The sequence below is a fragment of the Mesocricetus auratus genome, unplaced genomic scaffold (genome assembly GCF_017639785.1).
Source record: "Mesocricetus auratus isolate SY011 unplaced genomic scaffold, BCM_Maur_2.0 Super-Scaffold_15014, whole genome shotgun sequence".
Lineage (NCBI taxonomy): Eukaryota > Metazoa > Chordata > Mammalia > Rodentia > Cricetidae > Mesocricetus > Mesocricetus auratus.
This window is the reverse complement of record NW_024429186.1, coordinates 7,641,271-7,656,306: the sequence shown is the minus strand read 5'-3', so window position 1 is coordinate 7,656,306 and position 15,036 is coordinate 7,641,271. Positions and strand designations below refer to the sequence as shown.

The following is a 15,036-nucleotide window of genomic DNA, read 5'->3' as shown; positions in this document are numbered from 1 at the left end:
TGAAGTAGATTGGTGCTGCCAGGAGCAGGTGTATCTCACTGTCAAGAAAAGCCTTCCGCTATTCAAACATCATAAATGCCATATTCTGTAGCTCTCTTTAGGTATTTGAGACCATCTGTCTATCTAAAACATGTCTCTATTTGACCTTGAAAACGTACCTAACATGACTACAAGTTTGATTGCTATAGATGACTAACTACTAACCTGCATTTCTTTATTATTCTAAATATTTTGTAATAATAGTTTTCAAGGACTAGAACTTTACATTACATTTTTAAATGAGTTGCATAGGTACAATATCTGAAACAAGAGTAGAAACATATATGGTATGTTATAACAAAAAATAACCTTAAATTTGTACAGTATATAAAAATCCATGCCAATGTAAAATATTTGCGATTAATAGTTGTTTCTTAGTTTAAAAGTAGACATTCCGCTGGCAGAATACACTCAGGCAGCACTCTGGCCAGCCCAGAGTTCCGTGAGAACCATGCAGGTGCAAAGGACCCCTTTAAAGGACAGACCCCGCCCACTTACGCTGTCTTGTCTCTCTCTGTCATGTCTGTCTCCCCCCTTTCAGTGTCACTATAACAAACTATGATTAATATGCTAAAAAAAAAAATAGAAAAAAAGTAGACACTCCAGTGTGTGATCTGTGCAGAGGGTAAAGGAGGCATAGATGGCAGATCTTGTTTGCATGTGCCCAGAGAAGATTTTGTGAATGTGAGTTGGAGCTGCAAGCCCACATGTGTGCCCCGGGGCTCTCCTTTTGATTAGGTGATGATGGCCCTATCCAGTCACCTGAATGCCGTGGAGTCAGAGAAACAGAAGCTGCGTGCTCAGGTCCGCCGTCTGTGCCAGGAGAACCAGTGGCTGCGGGATGAACTGGCCAACACGCAGCAGAAGCTGCAGAAGAGCGAGCAGTCGGTGGCTCAGCTGGAGGAGGAAAAGAAGCACCTGGAGTTCATGAACCAGCTGAAGAAATATGACGATGACATCTCTCCCTCGGTGAGTGGCTCTGGCCAAGTGTGGTGGCCAAGTGTGGTAGCCATGCTCTAAAAGCAAGTCTTGGCCAGGTGTGTTGACTCAAGCCTGTAATCCCAGGACTTTTGGAGGCATAGGCAGGAGAACTGTTGCAAGTTCAAGGCTAGCCTGGTCCACAGGGTGAGTACCAGGCCAGCAGAACTACTTAGCAAGACCCTGTCTGGAAAAAGCAGTAATAAAAGCAAATGTTTGCTTCTAACCAGGAGTTTGCCGTTTAGTTCTGAACACAGTTTTAGTTACTGATGTTTGTGCTCAGGTCTGGACTTGGCTTTCCAGTTGATGTGTCTAGGCTTTCCTGTTGTTTTGCTCCCCCCCTCCCCACCTTTCTTTGAGTGGGGATTTGTTAGTAGCACTCTGGCTTAGCCGAGCAGGTGTCTGTTTTTGGTGATGGAGGTGGGAATCAGGCTTTGCACGGGACAGGGAGATGCTCTTCCTCTGACGTGGCCCTGGCTCTCGCCCCCCTCTGGCCGGCTGTCATTTGAGCAGTCCTCAGCAGTTTTTCTCATGGTCGTGGTATCTTTGAAGAAGGCCTGGTGCGTCTCTGCGGGGATGCTTTAGAAGGGAGGTTGGCTTACCAGTTTACCCCTCCAGAGGCAGTGTTGCTCTTACCTCGTGGTGATGCTCCTGTCGCAGCTGGTCATGCTGTGCCTTCTCCTCGCTGTGTGGTCACTATGCCTTGTGCACTATGCAGGATCTGCTGAAGTTATGATGTAAAACTGGCAGGCAGGTTTTTAGTTCCTCTTGGGACCTCTAGTGTACTCCACTGTAGGCGTGGGACACGGAGCTCCTCCGCTGTGTTGCTCTGGGAAGTATAGTGCACTGTCGGTTCCTGCTTACTAATTTTTTATTCCCAGCAAGACTTTCCTTCTCTGCTAGAACTGCATCTGAAAACAGTAGAAGAATCTCAGGTCTAGAATGCAGGCAGGGTCAGTCTTATCACACCATGGCCTGTACTAAGTTTCCTCAGTTTTAGTCTAGCAGACCCTCTTTTGCTTCTTTTATTATTTATTTGGGGGGCATTGAGGTGGGGGTGGGTGTCTAGCCTCAGGCCTTGTGCAAGGTAGGCAAGTTTAGTAAGGTTCTTGCTCTTTACTAGACTGATGGATAAGCCAGGCTGCAGATGATCATACATTTCATTCTTAGGTTATTCTGTGTGGTCTGTAGTAAATAAAAATAACTTGTATGTTGAGGATTTCTGGGCAGCATGCAGACTCTGCAGTGAAGGGTGCTCTGGGTTTCTTGTAGGAGGACAAAGACTCTGATTCTACCAAAGAGCCATTGGATGACCTCTTCCCAAATGACGAGGATGACCCAGGACAAGGAAGTGAGTTGCCAGTGTGTGGCTGTGCAGCACTGCTGCTTTCTCCCTGGGGACATTCTTGTCACCGTTTGCAGAGCCTGTGTTTAGCCTGTGGGATTGCTATTTACTTACACAAGGTCTCACTATGACAAGCCCACATTAGCCTGGGACTTTGTTTTTCTCAAGACAGGATTTCCTCCATGTGGAACTCACTCTGTAGACCAGGCTGGCCTGAAACTCACAGATATCCACCTACCTCTGCCTCCTGAGTGCTGGGATTAAAGGTGTGTGCCACTATGCCCAGCCCCTGGTACTGTTTTTAAGATTGAAAACTTTTATATGTATGAGTGTTTCATTTGCATGTCTCTGTATGTACTTTGTGGGTATCTGGTACCCACAGAGCCCCTAGAAATGGAACTGCTGCTGGCTGTGAGCTGCCATGTGGGTGCTGGGAACTGAACCCTGGTCCCTTGAAGGAGAGATCAGTGCCTGCTCTTAACCACTGAGTATCTTCTAGCCCAGACCTCAAACACTTGATTTCTTCTGCCTCATCCTCCTCAATGCTGGGGTCATAGGTGAATGCCGCCATACTGGGAGACTGCCTGTTTCTCCAAACTTTAAAGTAGTGTGTTAGTATATAGGCTAGACCACAGTGAATAGGGCTTTTGCAAGGCTAAAGGTATCAGAGCCGCCTACCTTTCCTTAATTTCTGACCTGGAGAAATCCCATGCTGTCAGTCTGTAGTATGCTGTCTTCCTGAGACTGTTTCTCCTTTGGCTTGCTCAGGGATTACTCAGGACAGTCTGAATTAGCATAAGCACTAACTTGGAGCTAGGGTGGGAGCCAAGTGTGAGCGGCTCTGTCCTAACCACTCTCCCATGCTCCTTCTCTCTGCAGTCCAGCAGCAACACAGCAGCGCTGCTGCCGCTGCCCAGCAGGGGGGCTACGAGATCCCAGCAAGGCTGCGTACACTCCACAACCTGGTGATCCAGTATGCTTCACAGGGCCGGTATGAGGTGGCAGTGCCCCTCTGCAAGCAGGCCCTGGAGGACCTGGAGAAGACTTCCGGCCATGACCACCCCGATGTGGCCACCATGCTCAACATCCTGGCCCTGGTGTACAGGCTAGTCCTTGGGTTACGCTAGACCGTGAGAGACCTCTTTGAACCAGGCTGCTTTCTGCAGTGTTTCATAACCATCTGTGAGACAGCCTTCAGCCCCCACCCACTTCAGACAGCCAGGGTTCATCGAGAATATTCAGCCAGCTTGGTGGCTGGGTGTCACAGGACCAGAGGGGGTGCTGCCTGTGGCCACTGGGCCTGCGCTTCCCGAACATCCACTTATGCCCACTGACCAGCTCAGCCACTTTTGACTTTTAAAAAAATTACTTTATTTTATGTGTATGAGTGTTTTGCCTGCATCTGTCTGTATACCACATATGTGCAGTGCCCTTGGAAGTCAGAAGAGACTTTCAGGTCTCCCAGGACTGGGCTACAGATGGCTGTGAAACTACCATGTGGGTGCTGGGAGCCAAGCCTGAGCTGTCTTCCCAGTACGTTTTCTGACTTTAACATGCAAGAGAATTTCCCTGAGTATTGTCCAAAAATTCAGGTACTTTTCCTCCTTACAATAATTTCCTAAGACAGAGTCTCCTGTAGGTCTTTGCAAATTTTTTTTTTTTAATGGTGGGACGAGGCGTTCAAGACAGGTTTCTCAGTGGCTTTGGAGGCTGTCCTGGAACTCACTCTGTAGACAGGCTGGCCTTGAACTCACAGAGCTCCGCCTGCCTCTGCTTCTTGAGTACTGGGATTACAGTGTGCGCCACCAAAGCCTGGCCATACATTTTTCATTTTTAATCTGAATTACCTATTAGGCTTCAGTCTTACTGTGCTGGGCTGATCTCTGAGCTCCTGACTGAGCAGACCTAGGGCAGGTATGGGTCTCTACCAACTGTGGCTTGGGTGACTGCTGCTGGTAGAGGATCCTTTTCTGGTCCACACATAGGCTCTCTTCACTGCTCTCGATTGCCTCCCTAGGTCAACACTACAAATTGCATTTGAAAAAGGGTCAGGCTCTGGGCTGGGTAAATGGCTCAGTGGTTAAGAGCACTGTCTGCTCTTCCAGAGGACCTGGGTTCAATTCCCAGCACCCACATGGCAGCTCATAACTGTCTATAACTCCAGTTTAAGGGGCTCTGACACCCTCACACAGACAAAACAGGCAAAGCACAAATGAGCATAAAATAAAGATAAATTATTAAAAGCAGCAAAGATTGAACCTGGCTTGTGGTAGAGCAAATGCTTAGCTTGCCTGAGGCTTCAGTCCTCACTACCCACAGTGGCCTGCTGACTAACCAGGTGGGTGGGTTTAGTGACCTCCAGCTGAACACTGACATGTGTTTTGGTTTAGGGATCAGAACAAGTACAAAGATGCAGCCAATCTCCTCAATGACGCCCTGGCTATCCGTGAGAAAACTCTGGGCAGAGATCACCCCGCGGTGTGTATCCCTGCTTCTTCCAGCTGTTTACCCTTTATTTTCCCCAATACATTTTTGTCCAGCTCATGCCAGTGTCGAGTTCAGCAGGGAGGGTCTGAGAGCCACCTTGTCCCAGATGGCACCAGTAGGGGCTGCTCAGGTAGTCACACGCTCACACACCCTGGTCACCTCTGATTTGTGAAGTCACCCTTCAGATCACTGGCGCACTTCACTTTGATCCAAAATCAAGTTGCACGTCCTTTTATGATTTGTCCTCAAGAATTCTTGTCTTTTCATAGTCTGGTTAGATTTGCACAGAGGTCTGTTTTGGTTGGCTTTGTGGCTTCGAGAAAAATTGAAAAATCAAGATCATGTTGCTCTGTGTCACCTCAGTAGTGGGTTTGTAGTGAGTCCCTGTGATGTGACGGGTGTGGCACCACGCGTGGGGGCGAGTCTGGGCCTCCCCTTCCTGTGGCAGCTCTCACAGCAGCTCCCTGTGGGCCTCTCTTGGCAGGTGGCAGCGACTCTCAACAATCTAGCAGTGCTGTATGGCAAACGAGGGAAGTACAAGGAGGCCGAGCCGCTGTGCAAACGAGCCTTGGAGATCCGAGAGAAGGTATGAGGCTGCAGAGTTCCCGGTTTGCCGGGGTGGGGGTCATGTCACGGTGTGAGAACACTGTGGTGGTGTTCCTGTTTACTGTCACTCTTGAGGAAAGGCAGAGAGAGGGCGGCTTCCTGTGTGTAGCCCTGCTGTCCCTGCTGCTGACCAGAAATGAGGTGCCCCATGGCCGGTGGGCAATGCAGCCTCTGCATTTCAGTGGTGGTGTGTGAAAAGTTTCTACACCTGGATAAGCCTCTCCGCTGATGCAGCAATCCAAATCAGACCAAATCAAACCAAATTAGAAAAGGACCACGTCTAATGGATACAACACTCACGGGTAGACTTCCAGTCCCCCAGAGAGGAGATGGGAAAGGGAAACCGGAAAAACCATGAGTCTGTTCTTGCAGGACAGTTTAAATACCCTGTGGGAGCAGTCTTGAGCAACGATGGGGGAGGGGCATCATTTGGCGGGCTTTCTGAGGTGCAGCAGGGTTTGGAGGGAGATGGGGGAGGGGGGCTTGGGTGGAACCTGCACCATAACATCCCAGACTCTGGGTAAATGGATGCCAGGGGCTGGGGTGAAGCTTCCACCTTAACAGTGTACAGTTGTCACTAAAGACTTTTCAGTTTAAGAATAAGTTTATAGCTGGGCGGTGGTGGCACACACCTGTAATTTTAGCATTCAGAAGTTTGAGGCCAGCCTGGTCTACAGATGGAGTTCCAGGACAGCCAGAGCTGTTACACAGAGAAACCCTGTCTCAGTCCCCTCCATCAAAAAAAAAATAAAGTTTACTGTCAGGTATAGTGGCGCACGCCTTTGATCCTAGCACTCAGGAGGCAGAAGCAGGTGGATCTCTGAGTGTAAGGCCAGCCTTGTCTACAGAGTTAGACAGTCAGGACCACATAGAGACTGTATCTAAAAGAAACAAACAAGTTTACTGAGGCTGGAGAGATGGGTTAGTGGTTAAGAGCACTGGCTGCTCTTACAGAAGACTCAAGTTCAATTCCCAGCACCCACTTGGTGGCTCACAGCTGTCTTTAACTCCACTTCTAGGGGATGCAAAGTTTTCCTCTGGCTTCAGTGGGCAGCAAGGATGCATGTGGTTCATACACACACACACACACACACACACACACACACACACACACACACACACACACGCAGGCAAAACAGTCATGCAATTACACAAATCTTCAATAACTACACACTTCACTGCACGTCCTTCCAGAGGTACAGGCAGAGGGTCTGCAGAGCTGCAGCGGGTCTCCTGAGCAGACTACACCAGCACACCAACACTTTTCCTTACACTGTGACTAAACACCCGCAGTGTCTGGAGGGTTATAAAGTACATGGGCCTTGTCTCCTGTGACCAATAGCACAGCAAGTCCAGGCACAGGGGAATTTGTATTTGTCACCGCTTCCCAGGGTGGACAAAAACTGGACAGGTTGAATAATCTGGGGGACTGAATGTCACAGTTGTGTTTGGTGGTTTTCTTTATTTTTAGAATTTATTTATTTTTATTCTGTGTATATGAGTGTTTTGCCTATAAGCATATATGTATACTGGATATGTGCTTGGTGTCAGCATTGCCCACAAGAGGGCACCTTGGAACTAGGGCTAACAAATAGTTGTGAGCTGCCATGTGGATGCTGGAAACGGAACCTGGGTCCTCTGGACAAGTAGCTGATGCCCCTAACCACTGTGCCATCTTTCCAGCCCCAGCTTGGTGTTTCTTTCTTTCTTTCTTTCTTTCTTTTTTTTTTTTTTTTTTTTTTTTGTTTTTTGTTTTTTGTTTTTTCGAGACAGGGTTTCTCTGTGGCTTTGGAGGCTGTCCTGGAACTCCCTTGGTAGTCCAGGCTGGTCTCGAACTTACAGAGATCCGCTTGCCTCTGCCTCCCGAGTGCTGGGATTAAAGGCGTGCGCCACCAACGCCCGGCCAGCTTGGTGTTTCTTGAAGAAGTTGTTTATCAGTGATACTGGGGAGTGATCATTTAATTTTGAGCCAGATGGCAAGGATTATCAATATATAGATAATATTTCATTTTTAATAGATTGACTCGCTTTATTTTATGTGTGAGCATTTTGCCTGCATGGATGGGCATGCACCACATGCATGTATAGCCTCCTCAGAGGTCAGAGGGTTGTGAGCTGCCATGTGGATGCTACACAATGAAACTTGGGTCCTCTGCAAGAGATCAAGTGCTCTTAACCATTGAGCCATCTCTCCAGCCCGATTAGATACTGTCGTATTGTTTAGTCACCTGCACACTTATTAAATGAAAGTGTCAGATTTGTGTGGGCTGGGGTCAGAAGCAGGGTCGGCACAAAGAGAGGTCAAAGGTTAGAAGACCTGGAAGGTGATCTGCCACTTGAGTGGGCGCTTGGCACATGACTGTGGTTTGAGTTCTTTATTAAGTTCAGAAGCCTGATACTAGTCTAGAGAAAACAGCAATGTCCTGTTTCAAAGGCAGGGTGGGGGTAGACAGAGAGGAAAGAAAGGAAGGAAGAAAGACAACTAAGTTTATTAAAGTGCTTCATGTAAAATTTCTTGCTTGGGAAGAGCATAGTCCCTTAACTGGTCAGGTCCCAGGATGTGTCACCTGTAGGACAGGGCCACAGGAAGGGAGGGAGCAGGGGCTCCTCCAGCCCGGGGCGTGGAGTGTTGAGTCAGCTTTCCAGGAAGCTGTGTTTGGGCTGAATCTGGGCTCACTGACTTAGCTCCATGGCGGCACTTGCCACGAAGTACAGAAAGCAGCCAAGGTTGTGGAAGCTTAAACCTGTAGTCCTAGCACCTGGGAGGCCGAGGCAGGACTAGCCTGGGTTAAATAGAGTTCCAGGCTAGCCTGCTCTACAGAGTGAGATCACCCCCCAAAAAAACAAACAAAAAACAAGCAGAGCCACATGTAGTGGCTCAGGCCTGTTATCCCAGCACTTGGTGGGCAGAGGCAGGAGAGTCTGAAGTTCTAGATCATCCCAGTCTGGGGATCATGAGACCTTGTTTCAGCATGTGCTTTCCCGCCTGAAAATAAAGGAGCTAAGGATGTGAGTGCAACATCCTCCCCTCCCCTCCCCTCCCCTCCCCTCCCCTCCCCTCTCCACCCCTCCCCTCTTCTCCTTCCCTCCTCTCCCCTCCCCTCCTCTTCTCCCCTCTCCTCTCCTCCCCTCCCCTCCTCCCCTCTCCACCCCTTCCCTCTCCTCTCTTCCTCTCTCCTCCGGCTGACATCAGACTCCAGCCACTCTGTTGTGATGTATGAGAGTCGCGTGCTGTTTCCAGCCTGCATGTGGAGCACGGAAAGTTATGTGATCTGTCTGTGCTGGAGAGGTGGCTCAGAGGTTAAGAGCACTGGCTGCTCTTCCAGAGGACCTGAGTTCAATCCCCAGCACCCACATGTTGATTCACAGCCCTCTGTAATGAAATTTTCTGCCCTCTTCTGGTGTGCAGGTGTATATGCAGTTAGAACACTGTATATATAATAAATAAATATTAAAAAAAGAAGATCCGCTTGCAGGAGGGTGGACAGTGGAATGGATGGTGGTGTTTCTGATTCACTGTTTGTCTTTAATCCCAGGTTCTGGGAAAGGATCATCCGGACGTTGCCAAGCAGTTAAATAACCTGGCCTTACTGTGCCAGAACCAGGGCAAGTATGAGGAGGTGGAGTATTACTACCAGAGGGCCCTGGAGATATACCAGACAAAGCTGGGGCCCGATGACCCCAACGTGGCCAAGACGAAGAACAACCTGGTACGTCCAGATGGACCACAGCCCCTGCAGACAGAACCCCAGCTGCCTTTCCATGCAAAGGCACTGAGTGCTGTGTTTTATTTGAAGGCCTCCTGTTATCTGAAACAAGGGAAGTTCAAACAGGCAGAAACGCTGTACAAGGAGATCCTCACCCGTGCGCACGAACGGGAGTTTGGTTCTGTGGATGGTAAGACATATCCTAAGTAAATGTATTCATTGTATGTACTCAAAAGAGTGCTTTCCAGCTTGAAACTGGCAATAGCACCCTGGTTCCCACAGTGTCTCACCCCCTTCTCTTAAAGCTTTTATATGGTATCTTCTGTTGTCTCACCCTCCTGTTGCCGTGAAGAGACACCACGGCCAAGACGATCTGTGAGAGAAGGCATGCGATTGCGAGCTCACTTGCTGCTCCATTGCTCAGGGAGTGAACATTAAGCGAGGGGTCTTGGTGGCAGTGTGACAGTCCATTTCTACAGGGTCCATGCTTACTTCAGACACTGCAGGTGTTTAGTTACAGTGTGAGGAAAAGTGTTGGTGTGCTGGTGTAGTCTGTGCTCAGGAGACCCGGTGCAGCTCTGCGGACCCTCTGCCTGTACCTCTGGAAGGACGTGCAGTGAAGTGTGTAGTTTATAGAATTGAAATTGCTGAATCAGGCCCTAGAGAGATGGCTCGGAGCTTAAGAGCACTGGCTGCTCTTCCCGAGGTCCTGAGGTCCTTCCCAGCAGCCACACGGTGGCTCACGGCCATCTGCAATGGGCTCAGATGCCCTCTTCTGCTGTGCAGATGTACATGAAGCAGCATCCCATATTCATCAGTATGCCTTAAATGGCTGACCTGAGCATTTTTGTGTTAGACACTTCCTTTACACAGTGTCACAGGACACATTCAGATGGCAGTCATGAGTGTGCAGGAAGTTCGCAGGGTGGGTCCAGAGGTGTGTCTACACACGTGTGGTTTGCTTTCACATAAGCACTATTTATTTATTTATTTATTTACTTACTGTATATTTTGGTAGGTGGAGATGGAGCACTCCTTTAATCCCAGTACTCGGGAGACAGAGGCAGGGGAGTTTTTTTTTTTTAGTTCAAGGCCAGCCTGGTTTATAGAGTGAGTTCCATGACAGCCAAAGCTACACAGAGAAACCCTGTCTCGAAACCCACCCCTCCCCCAAAAAATTACTTTTAAGTGTATGAATGTTTTACAGAGTCTAACATCTATCCGGTAAAAGATGCATTCTTTATCTGACATCCTCAGTATGAGACATTTATAACCATCTCCTTCTGGTCCCCTGGGTAGGGGTTTCCTCCAGGATGACTTGACCAGTCAAAAGTAGGCCAAGGAGAGCATGAGTGACTAAGTGTGTGCCATGCTTGGATCTCCAGGCCCTGTGGAGACTCAGAGGAGAAAACAGAGTCTCTAGAGCAAGTTGGCTAGAGAGACAAGCTGTACCCTGAGTTCTGGCTTTGCTGGAAGACCCTGCCTCATTGAATAAATCAGAAAGAGTAATAGGAGGACTCCAGACACCAACCTGGGGTTTCCATGTGCATGCTCACTCCCACATGTGTATGACCACATACATGTAAAACATATACATACACATGCACGTCATACATGTGTCCACACAAAAAATTAGGAAAAAATTCCTGAGGAGGCTCCTATTAAAAGCAAGGAAAAATCTTGTAGTCCCTGGCAGCCTTAGAGGTTATCTATGCAGTGGCTACTATGTAGCCTTGGCTTTTCTGGAATTCCTTTGTAGACCAAGCTAGCCTGGAACTCAACCTTCCGCCTGCCTCTGCTTCCCAAGTGCCGGGGTTAAAGGTCCCAGCTTCCTTCGTCTGTAATTCAGAAGACTGTTTTCTTCCTAGATGAAAACAAGCCCATCTGGATGCACGCGGAGGAGAGAGAAGAGTGCAAAGTAAGAGGCGCTGCATGCCGGCCCCGCGCTGGGTGCCCCGCGCCAGCCCCCATTCACTCAGGTTCTCTCCTGCAACTAGGGAAAGCACAAGGACGGGACGTCTTTCGGAGAGTACGGCGGCTGGTACAAAGCCTGCAAAGTGGACAGGTGAGTCTGCCAGTCAAGCTCCAGACGCCGAACGGCGAGGCTGGACCAGGCGCTCACAGTCCTGTCCCGTGGTCCCCCCGTTCCCCAAATTCTGATTAGAAGCCTGACCGCTGAGCTGCTGAGTTTAACCCTGGGAGCCGACGTGAGCACAGGCTTGTCCTCTGGCCTCCACACGAGGCTTGTGCTCATGTGTGCCTTCAAACACGTATTACCATGCTGGTAATAATAGTAATTAGCAAAATAAAGTTAAAAAAGCAACTAGTTCCGGTGACACACAGCGCTAAGCCAGTATGAGAGAGGCGTATGCAGAAGGATGTATGTGAGTTTGAGGTTAGAATAGGGAGTTTCAGGCTAGCCAGGGCTGCAAAGTGAAAGACACCCTGCCTTAAAAAACTAGGTAAAAATAACATAAAAACCTATTTTTGCGGTGCGATCATTTACATTTACTTGCACACCCTCACTACAGCAGGGTGGTGCTGGCCATCAACGCTCTTTATCTGCAAACACCTAACTGAAGGAACGGAACACTTAATGAGCCTTCAGGAGCCAACCCGTCTGCACAGGGCAGGGTGGACACCCTTGCTGCGCTGGGCTAAGTGTGGGTGCCCATGCCTGCTGCTGGCCTAGAGACCTGCTGACATGCCTCGTCTCAGCTTCCCTTAGTGGCCTGCTCCCCTATGTCAGACAAACTTGTTGGACCCTTCGCAGTCACTGGATGGATGGAATTCATGTGTCCTTCCCATGTGCACTTGACTGGGACATGTGTCGTCAGCAGGACAGCACCTCTCAGAATGCAGAATTGTACCGAAACGATTCTAGGTTATTTCTAGCTTTGTCTGCTCCTGTGATGGGGTCTTGCTGAGTCATGTGTACTGGCCTTAAGCTCTTGACCTTCCTGCCTCAGCCTCCTGAGTGCCATGGTCACACAGGCATGCCGTCATAGCAGACTGCTTCTGAGTCTGTGTGTGCACCTGTGTGTATGGGTGCGCTCGCCTCCGTGTGTGTGTGTGTGTGTGTGTGTGTGTGCGCGCGCGCGCACCTGTGTGTATGAGAGCACTCGCCTCTGTGTGTGTGTGTGCAACTGTGTATGAGTGAGCTCGCCTGTGTGTGTGTGTGTGTGCACCTGTGTGTATGGGTGCCCTCGCCTCTGTGTGTGTGTGTGTGCACCTGTGTGTATGGGTGCCCTCGCCTCTGTGTGTGTGTGTGTGTGTGCACCTGTGTGTATGGGTGCACTCCCCTCTGTGTGTGTGTGTGTGTGTGCACCTGTGCGTATGAGTGTGCTCCCCTCTGTGTGTGTGTGTGCACCTGTGTGTATGGGTGCACTCCCCTCTGTGTGTGTGTGTGTGTGTGCACCTGTGCGTATGAGTGTGCTCCCCTCTGTGTGTGTGTGTGTGTGCACCTGTGTGTATGGGTGCACTCCCCTCTGTGTGTGTGTGTGTGTGTGCACCTGTGCGTATGAGTGTGCTCCCCTCTGTGTGTGTGTGTGCGTGCACCTGTGTGTATGAGGGCGCTCGCCTCTGTGTGTGTGTGTGTGTGTGTGTGCACCTGTGTGTGTGTGCGTGCACCTGTGTGTATGAGGGCGCTCGCCTCTGTGTGTGTGTGTGTGTGCACCTGTGTGTATGAGAGCACTCCCCTCTGTGTGTGTGTGCACCTGTGTGTGTGTGTGCACCTGTGTGTATGGGTGCACTCCCCTCTGTGTGTGTGTGTGTGCACCTGTGTGTATGAGGGCGCTCGCCTCTGTGTGTGTGTGCGTGTGTGTGTGCACCTGTGTGTATGGGTGCACTCCCCTCTGTGTGTGTGTGTGCGTGCACCTGTGTGTATGAGGGTGCTCGCCTCTGTGTGTGTGTGCGTGTGTGTGTGCACCTGTGTGTATGGGTGCACTCCCCTCTGTGTGTGTGTGCGTGCGTGTACCTGTGTGTATGAGGGCGCTCGCCTCTGTGTGTGTGTGTGTGTGTGTGTGTGTGTGTGCACCTGTGTGTATGGGTGTGCTCTCCTCTGTGTGTGTGTAGAGGCTGGAGCAGCATTGACTTTTAGATCTTTTATTACTCTCCATGTAAGCTTTTGAGACAGGTTCTCTCCTTGAACATGGAGCATGTCGTTTTGGCTGACTGGCTGGCCATTGAGTGGTACCTACCTGTCTCCACTCCTCCAGTGTTGTGGGTACAGGCATACGTCCATGCGTGGCTCTGCGTGAGCAGTGGGTACAGGCATCTCTCCATGCTTGGCTCTGTGTAAGCACTGGGTGTAGGTGTATACATTCATGCTTGTCTCTGTGTGAGCACTGGGGACCCAAACTCAGGTCCCCATGCTTGTGCAGCCCTGACCACTGAGTATGTATGTCCCTGGCCCCTTATTTCCATTTTTTAGCTAAACTTCTCTGTCTCCCATCCTGACTTGCAGCCCCTGCTTCCTTTACAAAGTGTCTGCTGTAGCTGTCAGGTCAGGAGGCTCGAGTGAAACTGGAGATAAGTTCAGCACAGGGGAGTGCGCTGACCACTGGGTCGACCAGCCACATGCTTCTGTGGCCATGCTGGCAGTCTGCACATGGCCTGGCCCTGGGAGAACGCTTGGGGTTTTGTAGAGAGCCGTAGGGGCTAACAGCACTGAGCATCAGGCTGCTGGAGTGGAGAACATAGTTCAGGGTGTTAAATCACCGTCCTTAGTGTCCTGCACCACAGCATCCCTGGAGAGGTACACGCTGTCACTAAAGCACACAGATCAGACATGCTGTTGATAGTGACTGTCCTGGACATTGCATGTAATGGTTCTGTGTCTTGTGTATTCTTGCAGTCCTACCGTCACAACCACTTTGAAAAACCTTGGAGCACTTTACCGACGGCAGGGGAAATTTGAAGCTGCAGAGACATTGGAAGAAGCTGCCATGAGGTCACGTAAACAGGTGTGCTTGACACTTCTGCAGACTAGTGTGTTGGAACTCTGATAGCCTTTTATGTGGCTGTTATTGAAGGCTTGATTTTGGCTTAGGCTATGTGAAGAACACTTGTCACACGTGTAGGACTATGGACTTGACCCCAAACACTGCAGGAGAAAAGATCTGTCTGTCTGTCTATCTGCCTGCCTGCCTGCCTGCCTATTTATTTTTGTATTTATTTGGGAGACAGGGTTTTGCTTTGTAACTCTATTGGTTATACATATACACACACAAATAAGTTTAAATGTAAAAAAATCTAGGTCTGGGGTCTGGGTGTGGTAGTGCAAGCCTTCAATTCTAGGATTTTGGTAGCAGAAGCAGGATGTCCGTGAGTTTTTGGACAGTCTGGTGTAAATGGTAAGTTCTAGGTCAGTGAGGGTTACATAGAGCCGCCTGTCTCAAAGACAAAGCAAAACGAAAAAATAGACCCCCCCAAAAAAGACAAAAATAACAAAAGAACATGGCTTTTCTGGGTGTGGTGTGCCATTTACCTTTAATCCCAGCACCTGGCAGTGAGTGTGGCCAGCGCTGTCTTACATAGTGAATCCCAGCACAGCCAGGGCTACATGGAGACACCTGTCTCAAAGACAAAATGGACAGGTGTCAGCGCGGCCTCTCATGCACTTGTATCATGTGTTAATAGACAGACAGGCGTCAGCGCGGCCTCTCATGCACGTGTGTCATGTGTTAATAGACAGACAGGCGTCAGCGCAGCCTCTCATGCACGTGTGTCATGTGTTAATAGACAGGCGTCAGCGCGGCCTCTCATGCACGTGTGTCATGTGTTAATAGACAGACAGGTGTCAGTGCGGCCTCTCATGCACGTGTGTCATGTGTTAATAGACAGACAGGCGTCAGCGCGGCCTCTCATGCACGT

General features: G+C 49.7%; 1 protein-coding gene across 20 annotated transcripts in view; it reads left to right on the top strand.

Moving 5' to 3' along the window:
• Positions 1–15,036, top strand: part of Klc1 (kinesin light chain 1) — a 50,366-nt gene that overhangs the window by 16,451 nt on the left and 18,879 nt on the right. For all 20 annotated transcript variants that reach the window (XM_040742398.1, XM_040742395.1, XM_040742394.1 and 17 more), the window contains 10 exons: positions 778–1,008; positions 2,290–2,368; positions 3,242–3,467; positions 4,753–4,840; positions 5,334–5,435; positions 8,992–9,165; positions 9,253–9,352; positions 11,031–11,080; positions 11,160–11,227; positions 14,018–14,126. In XM_040742398.1, the coding sequence (XP_040598332.1) occupies positions 778–1,008; positions 2,290–2,368; positions 3,242–3,467; positions 4,753–4,840; positions 5,334–5,435; positions 8,992–9,165; positions 9,253–9,352; positions 11,031–11,080; positions 11,160–11,227; positions 14,018–14,126 (1,227 nt within the window). The remainder of the gene's footprint in view (positions 1–777; positions 1,009–2,289; positions 2,369–3,241; positions 3,468–4,752; positions 4,841–5,333; positions 5,436–8,991; positions 9,166–9,252; positions 9,353–11,030; positions 11,081–11,159; positions 11,228–14,017; positions 14,127–15,036) is intronic.